The following is an 18,852-nucleotide window of genomic DNA, read 5'->3' on the forward strand; positions in this document are numbered from 1 at the left end:
ATTGTGATTGTGCCATAAATCTGATTCCTGGTAGTAAGTTCCCGAAGGGACGACTTTTTAATTTGTCTGTACCAGAACATGCCGCTATGCGGAGTTACATAAAGGAGTCCTTGGAGAAGGGGCATATTCGCCCGTCCTCGTCCCCTTTGGGTGCGGGGTTCTTTTTTGTGGCCAAGAAGGATGGTTCTCTGAGACCCTGTATAGATTATCGCCTTTTAAATAACATCACGGTCAAATTTCAGTACCCCTTGCCATTGTTGTCTGATCTGTTTGCCCAGATTAAGGGGGCCAGTTGGTTTACCAAGATAGATCTTCGAGGTGCGTATAATCTTGTGCGCATAAAGCAGGGCGATGAATGGAAAACAGCATTTAATATGCCCGAAGGCCATTTTGAGTACTTGGTGATGCCTTTTGGGCTTTCTAATGCCCCCTCTGTGTTTCAGTCTTTCATGCACGACATCTTCCGAGAGTATCTGGATAGATTTATGATTGTGTACCTGGATGATATTTTGGTCTTTTCTGATGATTGGGACTCTCACATGAAGCAGGTCAGGATGGTATTTCAGGTCCTGCGTGCCAATGCCTTGTTTGTGAAGGGCTCTAAGTGTCTCTTCGGAGTCCAGAAGGTTTCCTTTTTGGGCTTTATTTTTTCTCCTTCTACTATTGAGATGGATCCAGTCAAGGTCCAGGCTATTCATGACTGGACTCAACCTACATCTGTGAAGAGTCTTCAGAAGTTCTTGGGGTTTGCTAATTTTTACCGTCGCTTCATCACTAACTTTTCTAGTGTGGTTAAGCCTTTGACGGATTTGACCAAGAAGGGTTCTGATGTTACGAATTGGTCTCCTGCGGCTGTGGAGGCCTTTCAGGACCTGAAACGTTGGTTTTCTTCAGCTCCTGTCTTACGCCAGCCTGATGTTTCTCTTCCCTTTCAGGTTGAGGTTGATGCTTCAGAGATTGGAGCAGGGGCTGTCTTGTCGCAGAAAAGCTCTGATGGCTCTAGGATGAGACCATGTGCTTTCTTTTCAAGAAAGTTTTCGCCTGCCAAGCGGAATTATGATGTTTGTAATCGGGACTTGTTGGCAATGAAATGGGCATTTGAGGAGTGGCGACATTGGCTTGAGGGAGCCAAGCATCGTGTGGTGGTCTTGACGGATCACAAGAATTTGACTTATCTCGAGTCTGCCAAGCGGTTGAATCCGAGACAGGATCGATGGTCGTTGTTTTTTTCTCGTTTCAATTTCGTGGTTTCATATCTTCCGGGTTCGAAAAATGTGATGGCTGATGCCCTTTCTAGGAGTTTTGTACCTGACTCCCCAGAAGTTTCTGAACCAACTGGTGTCCTCAAAGAGGGGGTGATTTTGTCTGCCATCTCTCCTGATCTGCGACGGGTGTTGCAGGAGTTCCAGGCCAATAGACCTGACCGTTGTCTACCTGAGAGACTGTTTGTCCCAGACAGATGGACCAGTAGAGTTATTTCCGAGGTTCATTCTTCGCTGTTGGCGGGTCATCCTGGAATTTTTGGTACCAGGGATTTGGTGGCGAGGTCCTTTTGGTGGCCTTCCTTGTCGCTGGATGTGCGTTCCTTTGTACAGTCCTGCGGGATTTGTGCTCGGGCCAAGCCTTACTGTTCTCGTGCCAGTGGTTTGCTTTTGCCTTTGCCTGTCCCGAAGAGGCCTTGGACGCATATTTCCATGGATTTTATTTCGGATCTTCCTGTCTCTCAGAGGATGTCTGTCATCTGGGTGGTTTGTGATCGTTTTTCTAAAATGGTCCATTTGGTACTCTTGCCTAAGCTGCCTTCCTCCTCTGATTTGGTGCCACTGTTTTTTCAGAATGTGGTTCGTTTACATGGTATTCCGGAGAACATTGTGTCTGACAGAGGATCCCAGTTTGTGTCCAGATTTTGGCGGTCCTTTTGTGCTAAGATGGGCATTGAATTGTCTTTTTCGTCGGCCTTCCATCCTCAGACGAATGGCCAAACCGAACAAACTAATCAGACCATGGAAACTTATTTGAGATGTTTTGTTTCCGCTGATCAGGATGATTGGGTGACCTTTTTGCCATTGGCTGAGTTCGCCCTCAATAATCGGGCTAGTTCTGCTACTTTGGTTTCACCTTTCTTTTGCAATTCTGGTTTTCACCCTCGTTTTTCCTCGGGTCAGGTTGAGCCCTCTGACTGTCCTGGGGTGGATTCTGTGGTGGATAGGTTGCAGCAGATTTGGAACCATGTGGTGGACAATTTGACGTTGTCCCAGGAGAAGGCTCAGCGCTTTGCTAACCGCCGTCGCTGTGTGGGTCCCCGACTTCGTGTGGGGGATTTGGTATGGTTGTCTTCTCGTTATGTCCCAATGAAGGTTTCCTCTCCTAAGTTCAAGCCTCGTTTCATCGGTCCTTATAAGATTTTGGAAATCCTCAACCCTGTATCATTTCGCTTGGACCTTCCAACATCGTTTGCCATTCATAATGTGTTCCATAGGTCATTGTTGCGGAGATATGTGGTGCATGTGGTCCCTTCTGTTGATCCTCCTGCTCCGGTCTTGGTCGAGGGGGAGTTGGAGTACGTGGTGGAGAAGATCTTGGATTCTCGCATTTCGAGACGGAAGCTTCAGTACTTAGTGAAATGGAAGGGCTATGGTCAGGAGGATAATTCCTGGGTTGTTGCCTCCGATGTCCATGTGGCCGATTTGGTTCGTGCCTTTCATTCGGCTCGTCCTGATCGGCCTGGGAGCCCTGGTGAGGGTTCGGTGACCCCTCCTCAAGGGGGGGTACTGTTGTGAATTCCGTTCTCGGGCTCCCTCCTGTGGTCATGAGTGGTACTGTGTGAGTTTGTTCTTGGGCTCCCTCTGGTGGCCTTTAGCTATATGGCTGGGCTCAGCAGCTTCACTTTCTGCTAGGCCTTTCCTATTTAATTCACCGGGACCTTCATTTGTTGCCTGCTGTCGGTGTATTCAGTCCTGTTTCTGAGTTCTCCTGAATATTCCTTGTGACCAGTCTCCTGCTGGAAAAGCTAAGTTTGTTTGCTCATTATTTCCTTGAAAACGTTTCTCAGTATATAATGAGTTCAGTCCAGCTTGCTTTTATGTGATTTTTTGCTTGCTGGTTAGTTCTGGGGTGCAGAGTGCACCCCTCAGATCGTGAGTAGGTGTGGGGGTTCTTGCATTCTCTGCGTGGTTTATTTTTGATAGTTTTGTACTGACCGCACAGACTCCTTGCTATTTTCTGTCTATCTAGTATTAGCGGGCCTCATTTGCTTAACCTCTTTCATTTCTACGTTTGTCTTTTCCCCTTAACTCACCGTTATTATTTGTGGGGGCTATCTATAACTTTGGGGTTATTTCTCTGAGGCAAGTGAGGTCTTTGCTTTCTCTCTAGGGGTAGTCAGTTTCTCAGGCTGTGACGAGGCGTCTAGGTTTTCAGGTAACGCTCCACAGCTACCTTTAGTGTGTGTGGATAAGATCAGGATTGCGGTCAGTGTAGTTTCCACATCCCCAGAAATTGTCCTATGTTCTGGTCATATGTGTCAGGTCAGTTTTGAGGTTCTACCACCGGACCATAACAGCGGACCGGCTGGTCAGTATGTTTCACCGCCGCCATCCGGACAAGCCGGGTCCTATAAGTCGTGAGGGCCCTGGGGTCCCTCGTAGAAGGCGGGGTACTGTCATGTCGGACGCTATTCACACTAGGGCGTCCAACAGACAGTGGTAATTCCGCATTCGTCCACTATGCGCTCAGTGGCGCTGGCTAGATTTTATCTAGGTTATCTGGGGTTAATCTAGCTGGTTCTCGGATTGGAGGCTGGGTCACGCCCACTGCCTTTAAATAGTTCTGCTGAACTTTGGACGTCGCCGATTATAGCTTGTGTCTTGTGATCTTGGTCTGGAGTGGTGGTCTAGGAGAAGAAATATCGTATCTGGTGGTGTATTATCCTTTGTCATATTTCTCCTTCCTATATTTGTATTTGTTTTACCCTGTGCAAATTATAGTGTTTTCCTGTGTGCCTGCGGCGTGGTGCTTTTTTGGTTTTCCCTGTCTGTGCTTTCTGTGTAAGTTGGTGTGTAGTCCCATCACTGGGTGGCGGGTTGAGGTTTTCAGCATAGGGCTCAAATAGGAGTCAGGGGCAGGCCTGGCGGCCCAGACAAGCACACCATCAGTGTAAATTCTGGGAGAGGGACAGACAGGGTTTTCCTTAGTCTGAGTGATATCGCAGGGGCCCAGGTAACCAGTCTTAGTCGACCTAGTACCCCCGTGACATATATTTCCTGTATCTCTGTGGCTTTGGGGGTTTAGCTTTGCCCTCTGATTTAAAGTAAACATCCAAGCTCCTACCATTTCTCATCACTTCCGACTGAGAAATACTTCTTGAATTTGCTCTCTTCTCAACTCTGTCTCAATTAAAATGCTCCTGTCCTTTAAAATCTTGATTACTGCAACATTTTCTCTATGAGCTCCCATCTAAAACTGTTGTGCCCTTTGAAGCATACCTCAACTCTGCTGCCCATGTAATCAATCCCTAGTCTTGCAATCCCTCTGCAACTCCATCTAATAGTCCACAGACTGGCTATCCATTATCTAGAAAATTGAGTTAAGTATTCTAGCAATGACAGATGTCGCATATGTATCCTGACCCTCAATAAATCTCTGCAATTTGCAGCAGATCTATAATATAACGCTGGGAGCGTCACTCTGTCCGAAGCCTTTATAGACTGCGCAAGCGCAAGCGCCGGCGCAGTCTGGACCTCACAGAGCGACGCTCCCAGGAGATCGCGGTATGCGTAAGCGCTGAACGCACACCGCGATCTCCAACGGAGAAACAGGGATGAGCCAGGAGGCGGAGGGTGAGTATACTTACCCGTCCCGTTCCACCGACGCCATTCCGGGCCATGAATATCCCCCTGCTCCCGGAATCGGCGCCTGCGCAGTCCGCGCTTTCCGGCGCCATTTTCTTGAAGACACATTGCAGTGTGTCTTCAAGAAAATGGCGCCGGAAAGCGAGGACTGCGCAGGCGCCGATTCCGGCACCAGGAGGACACAGAAAATGGCGCCGGAAATGAATAAGGTACCGCAAGTAACAAATTGCTGTGCCATGAGGCTGTGGCACTTCATGCCACAGCTATTTGTTACTTACGCCACTTACGTCCACAGCCGCCGCACCTACCACAGCTACCGCACCCAGCACAGCCACGCACAGCCGCTGCACCCAGCACAGCCACGCACAGCCGCCCACAGCCACGCACAGCCGCCTACAGCCACGCACAGCCGCCTACAGCCACGCACAGCTGCCGCACCCAGCACAGCCGCCGCACCCAGCACAGCCACCCACAGCCGCCGCACTCAGCACAGCCGCCGCACCCAGCACAGCCGCCGCACTCAGCACAGCCGTCCACAGCCGCCACACCCAGCACAGCCGCCTACAGCCACGCACAGCCGCCTACAAGCCACGCACAGCACAGCCGCCGCACCCAGCACAGCCGCCTACAGCCACGCACAGCCGCCTACAGCCACGCACAGCACAGCCGCCGCACCCAGCACAGCCGCCTACAGCCACGCACAGCACAGCCGCCGCACCCAGCACAGCCACCACACCCAGCACAGCCGTCCACAGCCGCCGCACCCAGCACAGCCATGCACAGCCGCCTACAGCCACGCACAGCCGCCACACCCAGCACAGCCGCCGCACCCAGCACAGCCACGCACAGCCGCCCACAGCCACGCACAGCCGCTGCACCCAGCACAGCCACCGCACCCAGCACAGCCGTCCACAGCCGCCACACCCAGCACAGCCGCCACACCCAGCACAGCCACCGCACCCACCACAGCCGCCGCACCCAGCACAGCTGCCGCCCACAGCCATGCACAGCCGCTGCACCCAGCACAGCCACCGCACCCAGCACAGCCAACCACAGCCGCCCGCACCCAGCACAGCCACCCGCACTCAGCACAGTCGCCACACCCAGCACAGCCACCTACAGCCACGCACAGCCGCCCACACCCCACGCACAGCCGCCGCACCCAGCACAGCCACCACACCCAGCACAGCCGTCCACAGCCGCCGCACCCAGCACAGCCACGCACAGCCGCCTAGAGCCACGCACAGCCGCCTAGAGCCACGCACAGCCGCTGCACCCAGCACAGCCACCGCACCCAGCACAGCCGCCACACCCAGCACAGCCACGCACAGCCACCCACAGCCGCCGCACCCAGCACAGCCGCCGCCCACAGCCACGCACACCCGCCCACAGCCACCGCACGCACCACAGCCGCCGCACCCAGCACAGCCGCCCGCACTCCGCACAGCCGCCGCACCCAGCACAGCCACGCACAGCCGCCCACAGCCACGCACAGCCGCCTACAGCCACGCACAGCCGCCGCACCCAGCACAGCCGTCACAGCCACGCACAGCCGCCCACAGCCACGCACAGCCGCTGCACCCAGCACAGCCACCGCACCCAGCACAGCCGCCGCACCCAGCACAGCCACGGACAGCCGCCCACAGCCACGCACAGCCGCCTAGAGCCACGCACAGCCGCTGCACCCAGCACAGCTGTCCACAGCCGCCGCACCCAGCACAGCCACGCACAGCCGCCGCACCCACCACAGCCGCCGCACCCAGCACAGCCACGCACCGCCGCCGCACCCAGCACAGCCGCTGCACCCAGCACAGCCGCCATCCACAGCCGCTGCACCCAGCACAGCCACCGCACCCAGCACAGCCGTCCACAGCCGCCGCACCCAGCACAGCCACCGCAACCAGCACAGCCGTCCACAGCCGCCCGCACTCAGCACAGCCGCCCGCACTCAGCACAGCCGCCCGCACTCCGCACAGCCGCTCGCACTCCGCACAGCCGCCCGCACTCCGCACAGCCGCCCGCACTCAGCACAGCCGCCCGCACTCAGCACAGCCGCCCGCACTGCATGGAGCAGCACGTGATAGGATGGGGGCGCAGGATGGGAGCACATGACAGGATGGGGATGCAGGATGGAGCAGCACATGACATGGTGGAGCAGCACATGACAGGATGGGGGCGCAGGATGGAGCAGCACATGACACGGTGGAGCAGCACATGACAGGATGGGGATGCAGGATGCAGCAGCACATGACAGGATGGGAGAGCAAGATGGGAGCAGCACATACCAGGATGGAGACCATATACCAGTATAAATGCTTGCCACCCGGGCGTAGAACGGGTTCAATAGCTAGTGATTATATAAATCTGTAAGATACAGATTTGCCCCAGATGATCTTGTGTGTGGCTGTCAGTTCCCTTTCTTATCATTGACCTCAGCACCCTACTCCTCTGTTAACATTACCTCCTCTTTGCCTCAATCTATTCTCCTAGTACTGTCCATCATGGAATCATCATCATTATCATCCCAGACTCAACTGACAGTTGTCTGAGTGTGATAAATGTTCTGATTTCCTGGCCCCCATTGCATGACTAACAACTCTAGATTTGCCCTGTCTCAGAGTTCTACTAACAGTTTGGATGTCATTGCCAAGAACCAAGCTAGATGATTGAGTCATGTCTTATACCTTGTCAGCCATCATGTCATCCAAGTCCGTATATTGACTTTTTATCCATGGAATCAAGTGGAATAAGTTCTTGTGAAACAATTTTATTGCTGAAGTTTTGTAGCTCAACTGATGTAGGGGCATAAAAGTCAAAGGTATCATTGACAGAACTGAAAGTCTGTAATGTAAAATTGTAACTGTTATGGCTAAGAAGGTGAACAAAGGTATAGAACATGAAATCATACTGATAGTGTCACTGTCAGAGATAACATCATCTTACCTACTGAAATGAGTTATTTGCCATAACTTTCATAATGCTCTTCAATTGATTTCTATAAGTATGTTAGCTGGAGGCAAAAGAGCACACTTGTGACCGGTGTTTGATGATACTGCTGCTCCTTTTTGTGTCTTCCATATTCTTACATGCAGGTGTCTTAGTATGTTTTCTTTTGCTTTTTATATCATCCATTGCCATTATCACATTTTCTTTTATCATGTTTTTACTCCACCAGTTTTAACTTTTGATATTGTCTGTAACCACAATTTACCTTTTTGAAAAAATGTATGACCTAGAAATGCTAGGCTTATGACACACCAAAAAACAGCAACGGCAAAAGATTACATTAGTAAGTTTCTAAGTACATCTAATTTGATTGATAAAATCGCTGTACACAAAATCAGTAGTTTGCGAAACACTTTTTATGCATCAGTCACAAAATTCTGCACCTCTATTTTTTGTACTTGTCTCGTGTTATTTTAACATTATTTCTCCATTCTCAGAAATGGACCAGCCAACAAATGCAATTAATCTTCTGCAATGTTTAAAATGGCTGCAGCTATTTTACACTCCCTGACAGAAGTTATTTCGCTTATCCATGTTATGCAAATAAAAGCTTATAAACTGACTTTAAATTCATGCATTGGTTGTATAAATTATTCTTTTCAAAGCTGAAATCCTCCGAAATGTGGTTTAGGTTAAGAAAATAAATTGGCATCAATGCAGAAATATTGACCTGTTAATGAACACAGAATGGTCAGATTTTGGCAAGAAAAAAGTCTTGTCACCTGGTCATATAATGCACCCAATCCTAGTTTACATCCTCACCTGTGCTCAGTAAATGATCGGTTAATTAGTGTGTGTGTATAAAAAGAAACCCAGCACCCCAGACCTTCCTTTGAACTGCAACTTGAGCTCTGACAACATGCCAAAAATCCACCCTTTGACCAAAGCCTGGATTATCAAGAGCACTGCAGAGGTGGCTGGAACCTTTAATATGTCTCAGTGTCAAGTACAAAGAATTAAAAAAAAGATTTGAAGAGGCTAGAGATGTGTTTGACAAGCCCAGGTCCGGCAGACCCCACAAGACAACTGCTCAGGAGGAACGATTGTTGGTTAGAAAATCCAAAGCAAGCCCTTCTTCTACTGCAGCAGAGCTCCAACAGGTCTGGTCACCTCAAGTCTTGTGTCAACTTGAAAAGTTTGTAGGATTATTTCTTGAAATGGCCTCCATGGTTGAATCAGTGCTCAGAAGCCAGCACAAAACAAAAGGCAAATAAAAAACCGTGTGGCATTTGCAAAGTCCCATAACCTGATAAACAGATGGATGCTGGAAAAGTGGCAGAAGGTGGTTTTCTCTGATGAATCTTCAGTAGAATTACACCACAGTTGCCGCAAATACTGCAGGAGACCTACTGGAGCCCGTATGGATCCAAAATACACCCAGAAAACAGTTCAATTTGGTGGTGGAAAGATCATGGTCAGGGGTTACCTTCAGTATGGCGGTGTGCGAAAACATTTGCAAGGCGGAAGGCAATATCACTAGCCTAAAATATCAAGAAGTATTAGCTACCTCTTATATTCCAAATCATAAAAGGGGTCAAATTCTGCAGCAGGATGGTCCTCCATCTCATACATCCATCTCTACAACAAAGCTCCTCCAGGCAAAAAAGATCAAGGTGCTCAAGGACTGGCCAGCCCATTCACCAGACATGAACATCATTGAGCATGTTTGGGGTAGGATGAAAGAGGAAGCTTGGAAGACAAAACCAAAGAATCTAGTTGAACTCTGGGAGGCATGTAAGACTGCATTCTTTGCTATTCCTGATGACTTCATTAATAAATTGTATGAATCATTGTTGAACCGCATGGATGCAGTCCTTCAAGCTCATGGAAGTCACACAAAATATTAAATATGACTCTAATAGCACCACAACTTCATTCACCAATGTTATGCAACATATATTTGTATTTTAATTTAATTATTTGTTTGAATATAACATTACTTTCTGTGGGCCACAAAACTTTTGTCTTGCCAAAATCTGACCATTCTGTGTCCATTAAATGATCAATATTTCTGCATTGATGCCAATTTATTTTCTTAACCTAAACCACATTTTGGAGGGTTTCAGCTTTGAAAAGAATAATTTATACAACCAATGGATGAATTTAACGTCAGGCTATAAGCTTTTATTTGCATAACATGGATAAGCGACATAAGTTCTGTCAGAGAGTGTAGATGATTTGTGCAAATCAAATTACACATTTTTCGATTTCACCAGATTCACTGAATTCCATCAAATTTGCAATTAATTTAATTTGTCGCAAATCGATTCCGGCATCTCCAATGCCCGTGTGAATCCTCTCCCCAAGTTTACACTCATTATTGCACATTACCTGCAGACACCTCAGTTTCCCAAACTGTATCATCTTCATCCACAGGAAGTATTGACACATTAACGACTGTGTTTGCCTCTCCCTCCATCTTGATTTCTGTGTAGGAGTATATCTCTGGGGGGCAGCTTTCAAACAGCAGACTCTAAAGTACAGATAAACTTTATTGATAATCTAAAAACATTAATTTCTGGGATAAATTTATAACTAATGCCTCAGACATTTTCAGAGTAGCTGTAGAAATAGAAACAGCACATGCAGCAAAAGTAATAATAAGTCATACCAGACAAGTAGAGTTGGGAAATGTATGCTAGTATAATTTCTACTTGAAATTTGCAAAAATCTGTATTCTTCAGAATGTGAATTTGTATTATTCGCTCCAAGCAAAATGTCAACATAGAGCATAATTTGGGATATTCAATTTGAGGAGTATACATTTTTAAAATAAATCCATACAAATTGACAAATTTGAATCTTATCAGAACTGTTCATCTCTACTGGTATGTAAGACCCTGTGGACATCGAAATTAATCCTTATGTTTGCTGTATATTTTGAAAAAAGCTCAAGTGCATATTTAAAAAAAAATTTATTTTTATTTTTATGCCCTTAAAAGAGTAATTTCACACAAAATAGTTAATAAATAACATTTCTCACATGTCTACTTTACATCAGCACAATTTTTAAAACATATTTTTTTTGTTAGGACGTTATAAGGGTTAAAAGTTGACCAGAGATTTCTAATTTATACAACAAAATTTGCAAAACCATTTTTTAGGGACCAAATCACATTTGAAGTAACTTTGAGGGGACTATATGACAGAAAATACTATATAGTGACAAAACCACATTCAAGAAGCTTATTAACTTTTCAGGAGCTTCCCCGGAATTAATGGAACATGGAAGGAAAAAATAAATAGTTAAATTTTTTTTCACAATTTCTTTTAGACCTATTTTTTTTTTACTTTCACAATGGTAACATGAGAAAATTGGCCAAAAAATGTATTGTATAATTTGTCCTTCTTGAGCATGCATGTACACCATATGGGGGGGACAACCACTGTTTGGGTGCACGGCATGCTCGGAACGGAATGAGCACCATTTGACTTTTTGAATATAAACTGAATTAATTAGTGGACGCCACGTCATGTTTATAAACCCCCCACAATTGACATCATTTTGAAAACTAGACCCCTCAGGGAACTTAACTCAATGTGTATTGAGCACCATGAAACCCCAGCCGCTTTACAGAAGTTTATAACATTGAGCCATGGAAATAAAAGAAAAACAAAGATGTTTCCAAATTTTGCATTTTCATAAGGGTAACAGGAAAAATTGCACAATACAATTTGCTGTGCAATATCTCCTAAGTATGATGATACCCCATATGCGGAGGAAAACTACTGTATGGTTGCTCGGCAGGGCTTGGAAGGTAAAGAGCACCATTTGAATTTTTGAATTCAAACTTTGCTGAAATAATTAGCTGACACCATGTTGCATTTGGAAAGCCCTTGATGTGCCTAAACAGTAGAAACCCCCAACAAGTGACATAATTTTGGAACTAGACCTCTCCTGTAGCTTATCTACATGTGTGGTGAGCACCTTGCAATCCCAAGTGCTTCACAGAAGTTTATAATATTGAGCTGTAAAAATTAAAAAAAATCTAAATTTTCCCACAAAAAAGTTTTTAGCCCCAAATTTTGTATTTTCACAAGCGTAACAGGAGAAAATGGACACCAAATTTTTTTGTACAATTCTCCTGAGTTCACCGATACTCAATATATGGTCAAACACTACTTTTGAGGCGCAGTGCAAAGCTCAGAAGGGAAGGAGCATCATATTAAAGTGCAGATTTTTCTGCACTGGTTTGAGGGGGGCCATGTCACATTGGCAGAGGCCCTGAGGTGCCAGAACAGCATGACCCCATATAAGTGACCCCATTTTACAAACTATACCTCTCAATGTATTCATCTGGGGCTGTAGTGATCATATTGACACGACAAGTGTGTCACAAAATGTTAGACCATTGGCCAGTGAAGAAAAAATAACTTTTTGGAATTGAGAGTCCTCAGTGGTTGATACCTTTTAATGGCTAACTGAAAAGATGGTAACAAATTGCAAGCTTTCGAGACTACATACGTCTCTTCATCAGGCAAAGACTAAAAGAAATTCTGAAGAATCACATATTTATGCACAACATAGTATAGAAAAAAAAAAAAAGGAGGGGAAAAAAACATGGATAAGCCAGGTGACATGAAGCAGAATTACCATGGGTGAATTACCCATGGTAATTCTGCTTCATGTCACCTGGCTTATCCATGGTTTTTTCCCCTCTTTTTTTTTTCTATACTATATTGTGCATAAATATGTGATTCTTCAGAATTTCTTTTAGTCTTTGCCTGATGAAGAAACGTATGTAGTCTCAAAAGCTTGCAATTTGTTACCATCTTTTCAGCTAGCTATTAAAAGGTATCAACCACTGAGGACTCTCAATTCTAAATATTTTTCTATCTACTGGCTAACACGGTACCAAGATATATTTCTTTCTTGGAAAAAATAACTTACATTTTTACCACCAACATTGTGTGTTATACCCAAATTTTACATTTTGAGACTAGAAAATAGGTAAAAAAGGCACCAAAATGTGTCACATAATTTCTTCTGAAAGTAGAAATACGCTAGATATAGCTGTACAGTACTGCTTAGCCACATGGTGAGACTCGGGAGGGACGGAGCGCTATCTACTCCTGTAGCTCAGATGTTCCTATAATAATTTCCAGACTCCATATACAGAGCTTCACAGAGATAGAAAAGAAGAATCCCCCTTCATGTATACCCAGTTTGGAAATTATACTCTTTTGGTAATTTATCTACAGGTGTAGTGACGATTCTGACTCCATGAGTATATTCCAGAAACAAGCAGTAGTGTGTGACAGTAGCCAAACATAAAAACCTAAAATAAATCTGGTATCTCTGTAATCGCACCGACCCAAAGAATAAAGTTGCCGTATCACTTATAACACACAAGGAACAGAGTTAAGGCCCCGTCTCACGTAGCGAGATCGCTAGCGAGATCACTGCTGAGTCACAAGTTTTGTGACGCAACAGCGACCTCAGTAGCGATCTCGCTATGTTTGACACGTACCAGCGACCAGGCCCCTGCTGCGAGATCACTGGTCGTGTCGGAATGGCCTGGACCTTTTTTTGGTCGTTGAGGTCCCGCTGACATCGCTGAATCGGTGTGTGTGACGGATTCAGCGATGTCTTCACTGGTAACCAGGGTAAACATCGGGTTACTAAGCGCAGGGCCGTGCTTAGCAACCCGATGTTTACCCTGGTTACCAGTGTAAAATGTAAAAAACCAAACAGTACATACTCACCCTCTGATGTCTGTCACACGTCCCTCGCCGGCGTCTGCTTCCCGTACTGACTGTGAGCTCCGGCTGGCCGCAAAGTGAAAGTACAGCACAGCGGTGACGTCACCGCTCTGCTGTTAGGGCCGGCGCTCAGTCAGTTCAGGAAGCGGATGCCGGGGGATGCGAAGGTGAGTATGTACTGTTTGTTATTTTACATTTTACACTGGTAACCAGGGTAAACATCGGGTTACTAAGCGTGGCCCTGTGCTTAGCAACCCGATGTTTACCCTGGTTACCCGGGACCTCGGCATCGTTGGTCACTGGAGAGCGGTCTGTGTGACAGCTCTCCAGCGACCACACAGCGACTAAACAGCGACGCTGCAGCGATCAGCATCGTTGTCTGTATCGCTGCAGCGACGCTGTGTGTGACGGGGCCTTAAAAAAAAATAAAACCAATTATTTACCTGCTGTGGATTTGTTCTTTCTGCCTCCTAAAGATTACAGTGAGGTTGGGCTCACATTTATCCTATGGTCTGCGTTGAGCATTAACACTGGGGTTACTGTGTAAGTCTCTGAAAAATGTGATTCAGATCAAACCTCCGGCAGAAGATTCCCTATAATGAGGCAGATGAGGCACTGTGGATGCCATAGGACCCATGATCTGGGGTGTCCATCTTTTTATGCGAGCATAAAAGAGCAGTCGACAACAGTTTTGTGCACTTCTGAAAAGAAGGGCAACACTGAACAGCTGCCATATGGAGTCCAGAGTAACTCTGCTGCCACATTATAGTGAATGGATCCTTGAGGGATTTCACCTGTCACATCTCTGGGAGATTTAGATGGAAACCCTAAAGGAAGTGCTCATGGTAGAGCGCCGGATAAATATGATGCTAAATGTTATGTAAAATGTTCCAAATAAAAGCTTCAACTCAATCCACAAAAAAAGCAAGTCCCCACTCATGCCCGTCTTCTGTTAACGGAAATATAGGGGGTTTTCACGTTACTGGTAGTACAAAGGCTCAGAAAAAGCAAAATGGCTCCACGTCCCTCAAAAGAAATTCAGCAAATTCTGCACTCCCAAATCCAATTGACACCTCTCTTCTGCGCCCCAGTGTATCTAAACCATATTTAGTGCCCAAATGTTTGGCATTTCTGTAGTGATGAGAGCCTGCCTGACTTACGGGTACGTGTCTGCAGAAGCATGAGCTGGTCATAATGTACTGGTCACTGCAATGTACTGGTCACTTCAACTTTCTTGTCACTTCAATGGAAGTGGGGACATTTCACTCAGAGACAATCACAAAAAGATGATTTTTATTGCAAAAACTAGTTTTTGCATCAACCTATTTTGAGAGCTATAATTTTTCCACAATTTTTCGTGTGACAGCTTTTTTTCTGCGTGATGAGTTGATGTTTTTATTGGTTCCATTTTCGGCACATGACTTTTTATTGCTTTATATTCTGATTTTTGGATGTAGAATGAACAAAAACCAGCAATTCAGGAATTGTTTTTTATACCAATCAACATGTGGTAAAATTGATAATTCAGCTTTATTCTTTAGATCAGTACGAATAAAGCAATACCACATTTGTATAATTTTTTAAGTTTTGGCGCTTTTACACAATAAAAACTATTTTGTAAAAAAAAATAATTATTTTTGCATTGCTTTATTCTGAGAGCTATAACTTTTTACTTTTCCATGGACAGAGCTTTATTGCAGAATGTTGTTTGCAGGGTAAGATGAAGTTTTCAACGGTGCCATTTTTATTTACACTTGTCTTTTCTTGCTTTGTTCAGTGAAATGAAGATAAAGTAGTTTTTTGACTTTTTTTATGGTGTTCACTAAAGGGGATAACTAGTGAGACAGGTTAATAGAGTGGGTCGTTACGGATGCTTCTCTACTGCAGGTCATCGCAGAAGCTTCTGACAGGCAGGGGAGGAGGCATTTTAGCTTCTGCTCTTAGTAGGTGCTCACAGGCCACCTTCTTTGAATCACCTCACTGCCATCTTGTGGCCGGGGTCACCATGGAGACGTGATCGAGTTGTGCTGATTGGAGCAGACAGGGAGCTCACTTCTTGTGCAATACTCTTCGAGGTCGCTGTCACTATTGACAGCGGCATCAGAGGGGTTAAACATTCACGATCAGTGCTAGCACCACAGTTATCAATCAATGTCATATTTGGAAAATCATTTGTCATGGTTGCTGGCACCGATTGAGAGCATTGCTGCAGCACTGCCTGCCGATCCTGATTCATGTCCACATAGAAGGCAAGGCAGACTTGTGCACCAACCCACATTCATTCAGTACATGACCAGCAGATATACAATCTACATGTAGGAAAAAATGGTAGAGCATTTGTGAAAACACAGAAGGGGATGAAGCACTGAAGCGTCCAGAGTAGTGATGAGCGAATATACTCGTTGCTCGGGTTTTCCAGAGCATGCTCGGGTGACCTCCGCGTATTTGTTAGTGTTCGGAGATTAAGTTTTCATCGCCTCAGCTGAATGATTTACAGCTATTAGCCAGGCTGAGTACATGTGGGGGTTGCCTGGTTGCTAGGGAATCCTCACATGTAATCAAGCAGGCTAGTAGCTGTAAATCATTGAGCTGCGGCAAGGAAAACTAAATCTCTGAGCAGTCATAAATACTCGGAGATCACCAGGGCATGCTCGGGAAAACCCAAGCAACGAGTGCACTCGCTCATCACTAGTCCAGAGCTGTTATCAATCTGGACTGTTATCAATCAATGTCATATTTGGAAAATAATTTGTCATGGAGTGTACAGGTTGCTAACACTGATTGAGGGCATTGCTGCAGGGTGTTAGTTCTCACATAGAGCTGACACTAGCACCAGATCGCCTCAGCGCTCAGTGTGAGCTCACGTGATCGCCGCACTGTACATATACCGCAGATTGAGGGAATGCAGCTCCCACAGTGCTGTATATTTATGGCGCATGTCGAAAATGAGTTTTATTTGTTTATATGAAAATTAGGTCCCATGGATCCTTTTTGACTAATAGTGTAAGCATTTGGCGCAACTAACTGAAGGATACGTGTGCAGACATCATTGTATAGTCAGATTTACGAGAGACTGAGAGTGAGGAGAACGCCGTCACATCCTTATCAAGTGTGACATACAAAAGTAGAGAACGGAAACAGACTATTGGTGTATGATAACTAATGGGAAGCTTAATCAGAACATGTAGAAAAGATTTCCAAGGCCGCACAATTTAAAATAAGAACTGCCTGACCCAGCATTGCCTGCCCATCTTGACTCATCTCCACACAGAAGGCAAGGCCAACTAGTGCACCAACCCTCATTCACCCAGTACATGACCGGTAGATATACAAACTACATGGAGGAAAAAAGTGGTAGAGCACTTGGGAAAACACAGAAGGGGATGAAGTGCTGCAGCGAACAGAGCTGTTAGCAATCAATGTCATATTTGGAAAATCATTTGTCATGGAGTGTTCAGGTTCCGGATGACTTTTTGCATTTCTACAATCTAGCTGCAGTGTAGCATAGAGAGTGGCAGGACTCTATGTCTCTTTATTCAGCACTTATGCATTTTATCTCCCAAAACAAGCTAGTCCCTTGATGATCCAGCTTGGAAGAAACGCGTTGGGACACCCTATTATGGAGAGTGCAGGGCATGCTTTATTGCAGAGGTAGATGTGGACTGCCCTTGTAAGGTCGGGAGCTTGGGGAACGAGTTTATTGTTAGCCCCATAGGGATTGACAGGGCATTGTCTCCAATTTCTGCTCATAATGGATCTTCTTAACTCAGCAAGTTTTGGCTCTCCCGTCTCTGGTCCTTGGATTTGGTGAGATTGTTCCTTTTTATTTACATCTCTATGTTACATTTCCTCTGCCAATTGATTATACATATATAATTTATGTGATAACTGCCTATATTTATGCAACTATTGTGTTGTGGGTATTGTGTTCCTGATTTGCATAGTTGAATTGCGTTTGCACTGATATTAGGAACTACATGCCCTGGTTTATTTGATCTTGCACTTGGCCACTGCAAGCGTTATTCTCTATCCTATGAGATTATTGTCTCTATAATATAGCACTTTTTGAATGGGACATAATCCTTAGTGTTTTAATTCACATTGGATGACACTTCTTTGTTTTGAGTCTTTTTATATGACTAATAAAAGTTACATTTTAATTCCTACCCATGCTATATAACTAACCCATACAATCTAGCTGACCAAACTGAAAATGAAAGGTGTCAGGTGAAGGTGTCAGATGCAGCCATGTCTGTGTTATGCTGAAAAGTTTAAGATTACATGTAGGTAACATGCATTGGTGTGACATTGCAGAGGTTAAATTGCTGTAGTCTTTGGAGTGGTGGGGGATTGTAATTTGACATAAATGGAATTAACTTCCAGAGTGTTCCTATAGCAGTGGATTGAATCTATAAAAATAAAAAGACAGCCGACAGCACTTCAGATAAAATCAGGATGCACGCTCCAAGTCCATAGACCCAATTGGATGTAAATAACTCCAAATAGAAAAGAAAGGGGAACAGCATCCAACCCAGGTGAAAAAGTAGAAAAAAACGTTATTTCGACATCATACAACATTTCGACCGGTATTGGTCTTTATCAAGTATATCTGATAAAGATCAATACCAGTCGAAACGTTGTATGATGGTGGAATAAATTTTTTTCTATTATTTCACCTGGATTGAATGCTGTTCCCCTTTCTTTTCTATTTGAAATTATAAAAATGTCACTGTACCCCTAGATTATTTCATTGAGAGGTGTAGTTTGTAAAATGGGGTCACTTATGGGGGTTCTGGTGTCCTGGCCTCTCTGGGGCTCTGCCAATGTCGCGTGGTACCCGCAAACAATAACAGCAAAACCTGCACTACAATATGGCACTTCCCTTCTGAGCTTTACACTGTGCCTGAAAGCTGTTTCCAATTACATGCACGTTATTGGGATACTCAAGAGAAATTGCACAACAAACTGTGAGGTCCCTTTTTTACCTCTAGCCATTGTAAAAATTAAAAACTTGGGGCTAGCACAAAATTTTAGTGGTAAAATGTATTTATTTTGTCTTCATTGCTCCATGGTATACATTCTGTGACACACCTGTGGTGTCAGTATGGTCACTGCACCCCTAGATAAATTAAATGAGGGGTGAAGTTTTTAAAGTGGGTTTACTTATGGAGGTTCTGCTTTTCTGGCAGCTAAGGAGCTCTACCAATGTGACATGGCACCCTCAAACCATTCCAGAAAAATCTGCACTGTGCATCAACATAAGTCTTCAGTCCCATATTAACATTTTAGTAGA

At 45.3% G+C, this 18,852-nt stretch overlaps 1 protein-coding gene across 3 annotated transcripts in view; it reads right to left on the reverse strand.

Moving 5' to 3' along the window:
- LOC143773251 (NACHT, LRR and PYD domains-containing protein 1a-like) overlaps positions 1-18,852 on the reverse strand; it is a 183,434-nt gene that overhangs the window by 29,330 nt on the left and 135,252 nt on the right. For all 3 annotated transcript variants that reach the window (XM_077260742.1, XM_077260744.1, XM_077260743.1), the window contains exon 8: positions 10,188-10,329. In XM_077260742.1, the coding sequence (XP_077116857.1) occupies positions 10,188-10,329 (142 nt within the window). The remainder of the gene's footprint in view (positions 1-10,187; positions 10,330-18,852) is intronic.

This window comes from Ranitomeya variabilis, chromosome 5 (genome assembly GCF_051348905.1).
Source record: "Ranitomeya variabilis isolate aRanVar5 chromosome 5, aRanVar5.hap1, whole genome shotgun sequence".
Classification (NCBI taxonomy): domain Eukaryota; kingdom Metazoa; phylum Chordata; class Amphibia; order Anura; family Dendrobatidae; genus Ranitomeya; species Ranitomeya variabilis.